Raw genomic sequence first — 15,394 nt, 5'->3', positions numbered from 1 at the left:
GAGTCATCCCTCTAGCTTGTGTCAAATTGGAGAAATGGAGTGGGTTTCAATTGTCCCCAGTCTCCCCTATCACTTTACAAATGGATGAAAGAAATATCTAGAAATGTCTAAAACCTCTGATTCCAGCTTCTCAAATGTGAATATTTTCAGGCTTCTTTTCTCCGCTTTGACAGTAAAACTGAATATCTTTGGGTTGTGGACAAAACAAGACATTTAAGGACGTCAGCTTGAGTGTTTTTTCTAGTGCTGCAACTAATGATTATTTTCATTTCATTATCTATCTTATTATCATTTTCACAATTAATCAATTAGTTGTTTGGTCTATAAAATTGTCAAATGTCGTGTTTTGTCCACAACCCAAAGATTTTCAGTTTACTGTCAGAGAGGAGTAAAGATATTTTTTCCTAAAAATGACTCAACATGACTTACTGGCTATCAAAATAGTTGGCGATTAATTTAATACTTTACAATTAATCGCCAGATTGTTGCAGCTCTACGTTTTTCACCATTTTCTTGACCAAACAAGTGATTCGTTAATTGAGAAAATGATTGAGAGATAAATTTGGTAATGAAAATAATCAGTGGTTGCAGCACTGATTAGACACACAAAGGAATTCCCACGTTTTAAACAGTTCTCGTTATAATTTGTGTTTCTATTTCTCCTCCTGGGTGGAGGCATGAATGAGTCCCACACTTGTTACAGGACTGTGGACGTGCCAGGACCCCTCAAGTGCATTAATTCTCACCCCACAATGGAGGGCCATCTCCATGGTGATGTGAGGGGGCCTGGCCTGACTCCCAACAAGCAGGCCTTTAGAGCTTTTTAGTGCCAGCCCTGCCATGCAGTTGGCGTGTGTGTGCATATGTAATGTGCAGAACTCGCAATTAGCCCAAATGTAGGTCACTTAATATCGAGGGTACGCGGGCTGCTCTTTGGTCTCAGATGAGATATTAAGTTTGGTAAGTGGATGACAAATCCAGCCGGGATTGAGAATCCAAAGTTTGGTTTGTTTTAACTTGCAGAAAGTTGAACTTGAATGCATTTTAAGGCCCATTTTGTTTTATAGTAGGGCAGACTCAGGACGGTTGCAACACTTTTTGCATTTCTCTCAGTTACTCAGAGGCTACATGGACAAGACCGTCAGATGTTGCAATTGACTCCAACCCCAGGGACATTTGCAACATCATCGAGGAATTGCAATATATTAAAAATACATTAATTAACTTTAGCTTTTTGTCTAAATAGATACAATAGATAACACAGAGAATGGAACAATTTATAGTGCAACAAACTTTTATTTAACATGTACATTTGTATTTGGGTGAACTGTCCTTTTATGCACCCCACAATGACTTGGTTATGTTGGAAAATACTTGTGTGGTCTGTTTTGCTATGGCTGCTTAGCTTGGGGGCGGTTCCAACATGTGGTTACAACCGTCTCCACTCCATCAGCCAAGACGGAACATCATGTGCTAGCAAAACAACACAAAAAGTCAAATTAAATTGAATTAATTCATGAAAAAAGGTCTGGAAAAATAGTACAAATGCAGGTCAAACTTTCATACAGCAGCAGATATTGAACAGCATGTTTCTGATTGGAGGAAGAAGAGTAGTTGGTTATTGCTATCCTTATGTAGAGCTTTTACATTACATTTCAGTCTTTACTGTAGCGTTTGTGGCACCAGTGTGTCTGTACTCTTTGCAAGAGCTGCTCTTTAGGTCTATAATGAGTATTGAACACAACATGTCCACTAGCTCTTTATCACTTAATTTAGATAATCACCACCAGGGGTCCAACGTCCCATTGATTTTTGGCAGCTAAAAGAAAAGTGACCCTGTTTTATCCTCTTGTGCTCATCATAGCCCTGCCAACTTTGATAATTTGGCATTTTAAACTGAAGAGCTGAGCCTCCTCTTCCATATTTAATCGAGAGCACCTCGCCTTCAAGAGCGCAGTAATTCCTGCTGCCCTGTGAAACAGACAAAATCAGATGCCAGAAAACTGCTCCAACAGGTAGTGTGAGAGTGTCTCATCAGACCTCTCTGTACATGCCTGCATGACATAACACGTGCTCATCAAAGGTGTAAGAACAGGTGCATGTAGCTTTAGTCCTCACCATCATCATCTTCACCACGCTTTGACAATGTTGTATAAATTGTTGGGAACAGCGACACAGTTATTATAGTTGTCATTTGAGGAGAAAGTTTGCAGGAATGGGATCTATTCTGTCTCATTGTGAGCTTTTACAGTCTGCCTGTGCGTCACACAGGGGACAAACAGGTGCACAGTTTTCATCTGAACTGTATGTTCTGTACGCAGAATATACGATGTGACGGTACAGAGTCAGGCGCGCTCGGCTCCAGTTTGTGCCTGTCACCTTTTAACGCAGTTTATGGCTGTTCTGAAGCAGGTATTTCCAGAATCCTCAAGGACTAATCACCATGATGAAAAAAAACTGTCAGAAAATGCCTTTACTGGCCTGTTCTCTTTTGTTAAACACAAGCAAATATTAACACATTGTATTTGATTGTATGATTTTTTTATGATGCACCATGCAGAATATTTATATATGTTTTATTATACATTATAAGTGTTTTAGGATTCTGGAAATACCTTCAAGACAGAGGGTTGCATTGTTAAACGAACTACTGGGTTTTTCCAAGAATGCTGTGTGTTTATTTTTCAGAAAAACTGATGCTCAGCTCTGTGAAAGTTCACCTCTTTTCATGTGGATGTCCAATCAGTGTTGATGGTAAATGTAGTCAATTTGAAACCGTAATTTTTTCAGTCTGCGCTTTAGTGACTGAGAAAACCGAGTGTGCCTACATTTACCAGAATGCATTGCAAGCAAGCAGGGGTCAGTGTTTTAAAAAAAAAAAAAAATCTAGAACCAGATTTTGCACTCCCTATTTTTGCTATCCCAGATAAAACTGATCTTGTAAGTTTTGTCCTGGTTTTTCAAACAATTTCTTGTTTGTATTTCCAGATAGGATCATTATGATCAAGATATACCCCAGGATTACGTAATCCAGACTTGCTGTCTTTGGGTAGTCATCCACACCCGACCTGCAGGGGCTCTAATGGCCCAACAGTTTGAGAACCACTGGTTTGCAGGTACATAGTTCAGGCATTGTTTTCGCACCCCCACAGTTTTCAGTTTGGAGTATTTTTGGGGGTGTTGTAATTGAAAATATTGGTTTGGCATGATCCATGATGCTTTAATATTCAAGCATTGAATAAAGAATAATTAAATATGTACCAGGTGCTCTGCATGTCTCTAAATCCACCTTTGATCTATGCTGAATGATCCATGCTAATCTGCACCCTGGAGTTTTGAAATGCCCTTAAACAACATTTGTCTGGATTCTGGATAAGACTGGATTACCAAATCTATATCCCAGTTTTGTAGGATTAGGATCACATCCCCTGCATTTTGAAATACCTAATTCTGAGATATAATCCCATCCTGACAATTATGATCTTGATTAAAGGTTTTGAAATACTGGCCCCTGATCCCCATGTTGCTGTTTATCACCACCCAACTCTTTAACTATTACTTTGTTGGCCAGAACATAGCATTAAGTGAGAAAATTACTCATCGATCCAGCAGTGGAGACTAGAAATCCAAGCTAAAATAGGCTGTAGTTCTTCCTTAACACCAACGACATCACTGTGACATCACTGGATGCAGGAAGAACAACAGATTTAGCAGCAGGAGAACTGTTGGTCGCTGACTGGACATCCTCACGGAAAGTTCTGAATTGACCTTTTTTTTTACATGAGCAGCACAAACTGGGGCCAAAGCAGGCAGTGATTACTGTGTATAAGATTGTGAAGCAGTGCTCACACCCATCATGCAAAGCCAGGTATGAAAGCAGAAAAGCAGAGAAAGCAGAAAGTCTGCATTTTTCTTGACTTTTGCTCTGTCTTTCATCTCTTTGAAACAGTCCAAGAGACACTTTACAACTACCATGTCCTGTCAAGATAATCTAAAGGAAGCCTCAGCTGGTTTTGCATGCGTCATATGCACGGGAATGTCTTTTGTGCCATTACTATTTGTTGAATGTTTTTGTAACGTTGTAGTGACGTGCTTGATAACAGTGACTCTATCAGTCAGTTCATCCTATGTTGAATACAATGGTGTTTCGCTGTGCAGAGCAGAAGGTTCCCAGAACCAAAAAGATGAACTCCTGAATGTTTTAGATTGTTTGTTTGCATGCTGACTGTTGATATTTACATGCACATGTTTGCAGAAGAGTGGGGTTTCCATTTATAGTTGCCTCAGAGAGCATTACAGCAACTGGTGCTAAAATATTTCCCCTCCTACACAGAAAACACTTCACCTTCAGAGTAAGAGTGGAAGAAATCTGTCATGAAGCAGCAATATCAGCAGGGTTTTTTTGTTGGTATGCAGACCTGGCCTAAAGTGCAAAGATAAGATAAGCTGATGGATTCCACGTTTCTGTAGTTATCCTGGATTCTGGGCCATGAGGAGTGTGATGTAAGGGAAGAGGTGGAGCCAGCTTGATTCAATAGCTCAACTGTGTGCTTTGTGGCGTGATTTGGGCCCCAATTTGGTCCTCCATTGTTTGATTGGATGAGTGCTAATGTGGTTAAGTAATCAGGCAGATTGCTGCTTCATGCATTGCTGAGGGCAGAGAGTTGTCTGCTGCTCTGTGCTGAAATCATTCTCAGAAACCATGTTCAAGCCTGAATGCAGCTGTTAAAAAGTTGTATTACTGAACAGCACTTTGCGTCGTCCAAGTAAAACGAGCTAAATACAAGCATTTTTTCACAGCAGACAACAGAATAGTTTAATTTCATGGCTTTTTATAGGCACATTTGAATGGCAAACTATGTTCTGTCCTGGCGCTGAATGTAAAATGTGCTGGATGTTCCAGGAAGCGTTGATTCACCACAACCGTGATACACACTGGAGCTTAAAGGGATAGTTCGGATTATTTGAAGTAGGGTTGTATGAGTTATTAAGTCAGTGTATTACCTATAGTAGATGTTGGTCAGCATGCCCCGGTTTGGAGGAACAGCAGGAATACTGGTGTTTGAAGCTAAATAATGCACTACTGTGGACAGGGTCAGCAGCAAAATGTATTGTAGCCACTTAAAAACAGCCCATCCAAAGAAATCAATACTGCATTAGTTGTTAAGTGTACACTATATTTAGAATATTTTCACAGCTTTACCTTGTCTTCAGACAGCTTTTTTCAAGAAAACCCTGTAATGTAAGCCAATATCGCTCTCTCCAAAACAACCAGACTACTTTAACAGTGCTTTTAACTTGCAGAACACAGGAGTTGCTGGTCTGTTGCTGCCTTGATCGGTTAGGCTTTTTGTGTTATTGTGACTTTGGTGAATTTGAACCAGTGATACATCCTAAAAATAACTTCCTGATTAATAATGCATGGGTTGTGGATGGGAAATATGGTGCATCTTTCCATTAAGAGAGACGCTGTGTGCACATTTACGCACGAGCCACAGGCGTGCATCTTGTTTGATTATTCGCTGATTTTCTCGGGAGAGAACATAACTTTTTTTGACATACTAATATTGAGTCATTATTTTGAGAATGTTTCTCATTATAATGACTAAAAGGATCTTTTATTTCTTTTGTCATTGTTAACAGAAAGTCTGTAGTCTGCAGTGTAAACCACAGAATTGTTGAGTAACTTTTGGCTTCATGATTAAAGAAAGTTTATATCACATCAACACTTCTGTCCAAATTCCCATGCTCCATTTCTCGTGTTTGTCTGCACAGCTGATATCTCCAAAACTCAGACTGTCCCTTTAAGTAAGGAATAAACAGGCATATAGCAGAGTTACCCACAAGCCTCAGATTTAGTTTCAGGTTAACCCCTGCCCCAAAAACCTCTGCAGAGACAGCCACACATATGGGTCTGCCTACTGTCTGCAAGACAGGCTAATGTTGTCCTGTGTTGAAGGAAGTGTTGATTGAACAATTGGCCCTTAAACCAGACTTCCTGTTTCAAGCGTTCGCCTAACACGATGTCTCATCATGTAGCCTACCCAAAGCAGCTCTCTCATATCATTGTGGGAAATTATTGCTTCCCTTTTTTTTTTCCCATTATTGGAGTGACCTACAACTGGAAGGTTTTATGCTGTGCAGCTGTTTTTTTCCTCGTTCTGTAGCATCTTCTTTATCTTATTTTGAGTATAGCATTAAACTAAAAGGTGTGTAAAAAAAGGTTGTTTCCATGCCAACAGTTACTTTTTTATCATATCGGCACCCAAGCAGGAAGTAGGTTAAAGTGACCCTCTATCAAACCCTCTTCTCTGACTTGTTTTCATTGTCTCTTTCTGGTTGTTGCTCACACACACACACACACACACACACACACACACACACACACACACACACACACACACACACACACACACATACACACACACAGTTACCCTCTACCCTCCTATCCTGTGCAGGAATTCATGCATATGAACACACAAACACTGACGCACACCCACACATCTCACCCCGTCCACACACACACACACACACAGTCCCTTCCTGGTGCTGCTATTGTAACAGAGCTCACAGTTCTCCTTTCCATCCGCGCTGCAACTGTCACAGCTGCTGCGAGAGGAGGATGTGTGTGTGCGCGAGGGTGTGCTCATGAGTGTGCTTTCGGCTCTTTCCACCGTCACAAGTTGACTGAACGTGGCCGTACGAGTTCGGTGTCTCTTCGTCCGTCCTTTGTGGATTTATGGCTCCTCTGAGTAGGACGATATAAACATGGTGGACATGTACTCCAGGGTTTGGCCAAGTCACCGGGCCAAGCAGGGCTTGACTCTGCCAGTGGTTCCTCAGGTAGGTGATGACCACACCGACATCAAAGCAGGCTTTATTGTTTAATGATCATATTTTAGTCTGTGCGGTCAGTGTACTCAATATGTTTTGATAACGGTCTTGCTTCCTGCTTTGCGTAAACATGTCACCTCTGCTCGTGGGTCTTTTCCTGTACTGAGTGAAGTGGTGTAAACAGTGAAGTGATGGTGCTGACAGCTGTCGTTTGTCATAATGGCCCTCAGCCATTGTGAATGTTTTGATCCTTTATATTTTTAGTTCGGATGTTAAAGAACCCTTTTGTGTTCTTGTCTGTTAACTGGCATCAGTGTCAGAGATGTACTCGTCATCTGAAAGCAGCAGTGTGAAACTCGAGTTTCCTTTCTTGACATGTGCTTTCAATGAGTATTTCAATCACTTACTGGGAACATTAGTAATCTTTATATTACAACAACCAGACCGGAGAACAAATGATATGATGTGCTGTGTCCAGGCATGAGAGGGTTTCTTTAAAAATGTATTCTGACAGTTAAAATATGTAGTCAGTAATGTAATCCAAATATCACAATAACAAAGTTATGTAGCTGGATTACTTTCACTTACTTTTGGATTATCTTAATATAAAATACGGTGAAATTGTTTAGCCTAATATAGTGTTTTTAAGGTTGCTACGAACAATTATTTTCATCATTATTTTCTCAATTAATGGATCAGTTGTTTGGTCCTCAAATGCCTGTTTTGTCCGCAACCAAAAGATACGCAGTTTGTTGTCAGAGAGGAGTAAATAACCCAGAAAATATTCACATCTGAGAAGCTGTAACCAGAGAAATTGAAAATTTTTTGGAAATCATCAAATATCCAAATAATTGCATGTTGAAATTGATTAATTGTTGCAGCTGTACGTGTTTTATGTTTGTTTTTAGGTTTATTAGTTTGTCCAGCAATTCCTTGCTTTGTGGTGTGCAATTTATTGATTTATTGATTGATTTAAAGACAAAAGAAATTGTGAAATTTCCTCCCAGTGTGGCATTTTTTCACTACAGTCCGTGGTACTGGATTGGTGACAGTGTGTGCACTGGTCATGGTAGTATATCGCTCTTTAATTTTAATATTGTAATCCTGCTAATAATCCCCATTTTTACTAAATATATCTGTAATCTGATTAAATGTTGTTTGTGTCTGTAACTGTAATGGAATACAATAACCTTTTTTATCCAGATTATGTAATTCCGTTACATGTGATCTGTTAGTGTATTGAAGGTATTATTGACAGTGTAGTTGTATACGAGCGAGGGGGGGGTGGTATCAGATTGGTATTGGTATCAGCAGATGCCCAATGATGGGGCATCGATATCAGTCTCGGATATGAGAAATTGATATCGAGCTGTCCCTATGTGTCTCCCTCTCTTTTGTCATGGCTGCAGAACCAGGCCGAGATAGAAGTATTACAAGCAAAATGTAGTTGCAAAAAGGTAAAAGCGCTTCTATAGAAACTCTGTGAGTGATGCATTCATGCATGACTTTTATTATTGTTTACTGTAATGGTCAACGAGAAGGTTCTTTTAGCTAATATAAAGTTGTGACCCCTCTTCACAGTCACTAGATAAAGCTGTGAGGTCATGAGATGCAATGCAATGAGATAGGAAAGAATTAAAAACAAGATACTGCTACCAAAAAATAAAGCAAATAATGAAGAATTGCAACAAAGCCATCTGAGATATTCAGAGGAAAAATGTCTCTCACAGACATGTTTTTGTAAGAAGTCCCATGCCAAGAAGTTGTACAAACTGGTTTAGTCTTTGGTGATGCATTGTATTTGATAAAATACCACGTTTCCTCCTTAAAATCTCCAAAAGTAACGAGCAAATACCTTGTGGAGGAAAAGGTGAAACATTTTTTTTCCTGAAGAAGTAGTGGATCATGACGTAACATAAAATACAGTTACCTCAGACTCGTACTTAAGAAGAGTGCTGGAGTAAATGTGGTTGCACTGACGTATTTGCATGCTCGTGTTCGGTGGTATTCCCTCTAACGTGGTTGTTGATAAGTATCTGCAGTTTTGCTTTTCATTGCCTGCAGGATGGGGGCATTCCAGTGTAGCTATTTCAGAGATCAATGATGCAGCTCTTTCATTTCCTCTGTCTGTCTGTGTGTTGTTTGGAATCAATCTATTTCGGGTCACTTGTCTGGTTGTCCACTTTGATTGCCTCATGCTTATACTGAGATCAATGATGAAGCAAAGTCAGCAAAGTGGTGACATTGAATAGACAAATAACAAACACACTGTTGGTCATAACATTGATAACGTGGAAATGCTCTCCCTCCCTTTGCTGTATAATAAGTTTAATTCATGTTAACCACTTTATGTTTATCTCCTGAGCTTCTGGTGGGAAAAGTTCATTACTTTAGCAAAATTAGCAATGCTACAATATAAATTACAAGTGAAATGCCAACATTCAAAAGCTTACTTAAGTAAAAGTATAAGTACTATCAGCTGAATATACATAAAGTATCACTAGTAAAACTATTTGTTACGCAGAAAATGGTTTATTTGATGATGTTGTATTACAATATTATTTTATAGGGTTAATATTACAGATATATTTATGTCTAAGTATCACTTTACCAATGTGGTCAGTTGAGGTGGAGCTAATTTTAGCCAAACTACTCTTCATTGTCATTATTCTCTACTTGCACAATGCAGTGTGACGTATATCCATTTTACGAGTTGTGTGTCTCTTTACTTCCAGTCAGTGCTTCCAGTAACATTTCCTTCGCCTTCAAACTTCGTGAGTTTTCATCCTAACGTTGGCTGCTTAATTTTTCACAGTTATCATGGGACTGTTTCAATATTTACCTCAGTGTTCTAGATAAGTGTTAGCACCATTAGCTATTTTGTTAGCATTGTCATCTTCATTCATACTTGATAATATAAAACTCTCAAATGTCTTGGCTTGTCTTACCACTGCTCCAAGTCTCACTTCCCTGAATTAGATGTGAAAATATCAGACATCAGGGAAGCAGGGGGGTGAATTTTGGACAGCCATAATATTTTCACTTCTAACTCAATGAATTAAGGGTTTACTGGGACCAAACTAAAGGCGGTGATTGTTGGAACAGTGGAAAGACAAACCAAGATATTTTGGTGACTTTTATTTTGTTTCTCTTGAGTTTGAATGAAGATGATGATGCTAGCTAGCTAACAGATATAAGACACTGAGGTGAATATCAAAATGCTCAGAAATACCATATACAAAACAGTTAATACAGCCAAGCTAACTGTGAAAGTGAGGGAACTAACTTAAGGATGAAAAATCACTGTTTGCAGGCAGCAGTAACATAACTACAGCACTGACAGGAAGTACACAGAAGTGCAGCTCATGCATATGTCACACTACATTGTACAAGTTGAGAATTAATGTCAGCCAACCCCAGTCAAGTTGGCTGTCTCTGTCTCTATAATGTGGACTAAAATCAACACAATTTGTCTCAATATATAAGCTAGTATCATCCACTAGTAAACATCAACTCAGATAGTATTTTGGTAGCAGTAACGTTAAGAAGTAAGCTAATGTTAGGTCGCCAACTGCAACACATTGGGTCATCTTGTCATTTTTTGCATGAGTTATCAAAACTGTAGCCTAAAAAGTTAACCCAATCTTTGCCTTAACCTCAAAATTAAACACTTAAGAGACCTCATGCTGCATGACTTCCTAGCAGGTTTTCAAATGACTTTTACCTGACTGTTGATAATGTATACATTATAATATCCAAAAACACAGAGCTGCCTCACATTCTTAGATATTGCACCTTTAATCCACAAAACACCCAATGTCATGAAGGCATTTCTTTATATAATTATGTCCCAACACGTTTTCAGTGAAAAAAAAATCTGTCATTGCAGTAACCAGTTATTGTACATTAATTTGTTCTCTAGAAAGGAGTGTCTGTAGCTTGAAATAAGAGACAATAAGGCAGTTTAGTGCTAAAAAAAATTATGACAAATGGACCTTTGTTTTAGAAAATGCGGGGATTTGCTTTAAAAATACTTTAATTGCCCACAAACTTTTCACTTTTCACTTGTTAATTACAGACTAAAATGGACTTTTTGTGCACAGAAATGCATTGTTTTGCATGGAAAATCTAATACTGCAATGCAACATGTAATTACAGTTGACATATAGTTTTATTTTAGTAAAACCTGCTATATTTGCTTCTGAGGTAGTGGAGCAAGACTAAAAATACTCAAGTACAATACATCAAACTTTCACATAGTTCATACCTTCTACTTACTGTCTTCTATCACATGTTTCTGCTTTATAGCGCTGCATATTTAGCACAGTGATGAACAGATGCAGCACAGACACACACAGGTCTCAGGTTTTGGTAAATATAGAACATGAGGCCATAGCTGAGAGACAAGACGCAGTTAAAGTTTAGTCTGACAGAAAGACAGCAGCCTCGATCTCGCCATCATGACGGCGTTTAAAAGACTCTGCAGGGCCGTAGATCCTCGAAGTCTCAGGGTCAAGAAGAACAGTCTCAGTGGGGCACAGGTGAGAAAACTTGAAGAAAGATCACGTTGTTTGTTTTGGTTTTTTTTTATGCTGGCACTTTTGATTGCGTCACAGTTTCAGAGTGCGGAGAACAGAAGCGGCCTTTCATCACATCCCAGTTTCATTCTAATTGTCGTTCTTTAAACAAATTAGTTGTGATGGTTGGGCCTATTTGCATGAAATGTCATGCCATGCACCCAGTTGAATCATGTGGAACTGTGTTTTATTAAAGTAGCGTGACATGAAGCTTGCAACTTCCCTCCAATAGACAGAAGCTGAAAACGCAGCTTGTATTAAAGCAATGAAAAGTTTTTATTCATTATAGGTCAGGCAGCTGTAGTGGAGCAAGATAATGCCCGATGATAGTGGTGAAACCTAACCTACTTTTTAGTCTTCTGCAGTTGGCTTGTGGTCAGATGCTGTCATTGGTAGTGAGTCTTTTTTATTTTTTACAAATTAATCATCATGGCGATCGTTGCAAAACGCGCCACGGACTGGCACGTTTCTTCTCCAGCTGCATAATCTTTTGACATGATAGCCTTTGACTCTGGAGTGTGTGGGTGTTATTGTGCACAAGAAAATGAGACTAGAATTAGCAAATGATCATTATTGTGGGAGGAACGACTCAGTTGTGTGTGTGTGTGTTTTTCAGTTATAGCCTGCTTCCTGTGTTTTCGTGCATACTGAGATGCGGAAGACTGACAGCGCTATACTAAGAACAGTGGGCTGAAGGCTGGTGCTTGACACGGCCTGACACAACTTTTAGCTTGTGAAATATTGTTAAGAAGCGATGGGGCTGTCGTTTGCAAGCTTGTTTTACTTCTGAAGAAACTGTCTTTACGAAAGCACACACACTTTTTCCTGGATGTGTTGTGGTTCTTGTTCTGTAGAAGTGCCTGTGGATGTTCACACTCATCCCTTGTGAGAGTGAGAGTGATTTTCCACGTTGCGTTAACAAGTTTCGTTTTTTGGGTTGATTTTGTAAAGCTGATAAAGCCTAATTAGTTCAAGACCAGTTAAAAACACATAAATTGTGCACTGAGCCCGACTGACACTGATATTAAGGAGTGAAAAAATTCATATATATATATATATGTCGGCTGACATTACTTAAAAAAGAATAGATAGATAGATAGAAATACACATTTTTTACAATGATCCCTCAAAAGTAGTCAACAGATTTGTAATGGAGGCAGGATATTTTACAGTTTATCAATAAACTTTGTCATCCAAAATTATATCAGGGCACTGGAACAGCAAAATTTCACTGATATTTTTATAAATAACTATACGTTAAAAAACCTGAAATAGAGTAAAATGTATATAAATAGTAAACCCAAATGATCAAATATAAACAGAATGCTGCACATAAAGCTAACAAATTTATGTTAGGTTCTGTTAAAAAAGGTTTTCACCAGTATATTTGCATATACAAATATGACAGACATAGCTGTGATATGCTAATATTGGGCTCTGCTTAGCATTTATTTTGAAAGCTGAGTGAACTAAAAAATGGTTGTAAAATGTCCTCAATGTTTTTTTTACGTTTGTATGACATGTGGTCACTTTCCTGCTCAATACAACAAATTATTTGTGTTTATATAACCTCACAAAAAAACAATATTACAACAAACACAAAAAAATATTTTGCTCTCTTAAGATAAAACTGCAGCAAGTTCCCGTGTTTTTACAATTTTTTTTTTCTTGTACACAAAATGAATCAAGCAATGTTTATTTTTAGAGTGCAGGTGCATCATAGTAGCAGACTTGCCAGCATGCATTGTGTGAGATTCAAAACTCTCCTGAGACCCTTTTTATGGTTTGAAGAAAACATATATCATGGAAACTTGCTGCATGTGTTTAGTCATGGGTGTTGTTTCAAAATGTAAGAGGAAATCAAATTTGTTTGTAATATTCTTCAGTGTGACTGAGCAGTTTTTTGTTTTTTTTGGTTTGACTTAAGATCTTAAACATATTGAACAAGAATCTGTTAACTCAGTTGGTTTTACAAAACTCAAATAAGACTTTAAACTAATTAAAATTAAAGCTAAATTCAGTTTTATTGTTGTGTTTTTTTTTTTTTATTAAAAGTTTAAACACAGTACTGATACAGACACTGTCTGGTTTGGCTGCAACTCAAATGTCAGGACAACGAAGACTGAACTGAACTGACTTAGACCTTATAGCTTTGGTTCTTTCAATACTATGAAATGTTAGTATTTTATTGTTTTTAAGTCACTACATCTGCATTTTTTTCCTTCTCACAGGTGGATAATGAAAGTCTGCATTCAGCCGTGTACGTTAATGTAGCACAACTTCGCCAAAGCATCTCCGAGTCCCCCCCCTCGGCTCCTTCGTCCTACTCTCCTTCCTACCTTGACCCAGAGGGATGGGAGGTGCACGTTGACCAAGACAGTGGACAGGAATACTACTACCACCCCTCCACGGGGCGCACCACCTGGGACAACCCCTTTCTAGACTCCCCCACGGACGCTGATCCGCTCCCCCCAGAGGAGCCTTGTTCCCCCTCGCCTCCTCAGTCTCCGCCCCTCTCTCCGTCCACCGCCTCCCCCCCTGGCGGGTGGACCTCAGACTGGGAGCAGTTGGTGGATGAGACCAGTGGTCGCCCCTACTTCTACAACCCGATGTCTGGGGAGACGTCCTGGGAGCCTCCAGAGCAGCTGAGCCCGTACCCGCCTCTGATGGAGCCTATGAGCGTGCACAGGTTTCACGAGGACGGGCCGGTAAGGACAGCCTGGCTGCTCTACTTAGCCCCTTTCTTCCTCCTGTTTTAGCTTCACCCAAGGGAAAGCTGTAAATACAGTCTGCTTTTAATGGAATTAAATCTCCTGCACCTACATAGCAGACTGGACTCATTCTTATTAGGAAAGCTCACAGCACCAATGCAGTCTGTCCCCAACAGTAGTGTTCCAAACTTCAACAGAACATATGCATTTGTCCTCATTTTGAATTTTGAGTATTCCAGACAATCAAGAGTCTTTGGAGGGTCCAAATGTTCAAATGCTTCACATCAGAGGAACATCTTGACGCAAATTATTCCACACAAGCAACAAGTGACCCCTTTTCTGCCCCATAATGGCTTTTTTGAGCTGGAGTACAACATTAATAGGCCAAGAAAGAATAATACTTCGAGGCCACAGAAAAGTTGTGAACTTGTTTATCAAAGTCGCGGGAAAGTCACTGAGCTGTAGCTATAACGGGGTCACAGAGGGAAATGATTCAGCTGACATTGTTCACTGAGATGTAGCAACATTTCAACACTAAAACTGAACTGATGCAAACTCCAGTGTGATAGTTCTCGACCTGGAGGTCAGGACTGTCCGAGGTATGATTACAGCAATCGTTTGACATTTTTAAAAAAAAATGCACTCATTTGTTTTATTGCCAGGATTTACACGAGAAGATCGATCCCATTCTCATTACAGTGATAGTTCGGATTATTTGAAGTGGGGGTTGCATGAGGTAATTATCCATATTCAGTGTGTTTCCCTGCAGCAGATGGCTGTCGACATGCTCCCAGTTTGGAGAAGCAGCAGGAGTAGAGTGGAGGAAGCTATGTAATGTACTGCTGTGGACAGAGTCGGCAGCAAAACATACTTAAAAAAAAGCACACATAACAAAGTGCGTCTCGTTTTAAGTGTATGCTATATTTAGATTATTTTCAACTCTTTACCGTGCTGTCAGACAGTCTTTTCTTAAGGGAAATCACGGTTATATAAGACAAATTTCACTCACTCCAAAGCCACCAGACTCCACTGACAAAAACACTACTTTTACCTCGCAGAACACAAGAGTTGCTGGTCTACTTGCTGCCTTGATCGGTTAGTTTGTCTGTGTTATTGCATGACTTCAGTGCTTTAAACTGTTGGTTCAGATTCACCAGAGTCATACAATAACACAAACAAACTGATCGAGACAGCAGTAGACCAGCACCTCCTGTGTTCTGTGAGTGCAAGGTAAAATGACTGTTTTTGCCAATGGAGTCTGGTGGGTTTGTA

General features: G+C 39.4%; 1 protein-coding gene across 1 annotated transcript in view; it reads left to right on the top strand.

The window, feature by feature from the left end:
- arhgap27 (Rho GTPase activating protein 27) overlaps positions 1-15,394 on the top strand; it is a 37,451-nt gene that overhangs the window by 5,499 nt on the left and 16,558 nt on the right. Inside the window, exon 3 of the mRNA XM_084740489.1 lies at positions 13,643-14,119. Coding sequence (XP_084596615.1) covers positions 13,643-14,119 — 477 coding nt within the window. The remainder of the gene's footprint in view (positions 1-13,642; positions 14,120-15,394) is intronic.

Source organism: Lutjanus erythropterus, chromosome 17 (genome assembly GCF_056507025.1).
Source record: "Lutjanus erythropterus isolate fLutEry1 chromosome 17, fLutEry1.hap2, whole genome shotgun sequence".
NCBI classification, from domain to species: domain Eukaryota; kingdom Metazoa; phylum Chordata; class Actinopteri; order Lutjaniformes; family Lutjanidae; genus Lutjanus; species Lutjanus erythropterus.
This window is presented reverse-complemented; position numbering and strand designations above follow the sequence as displayed.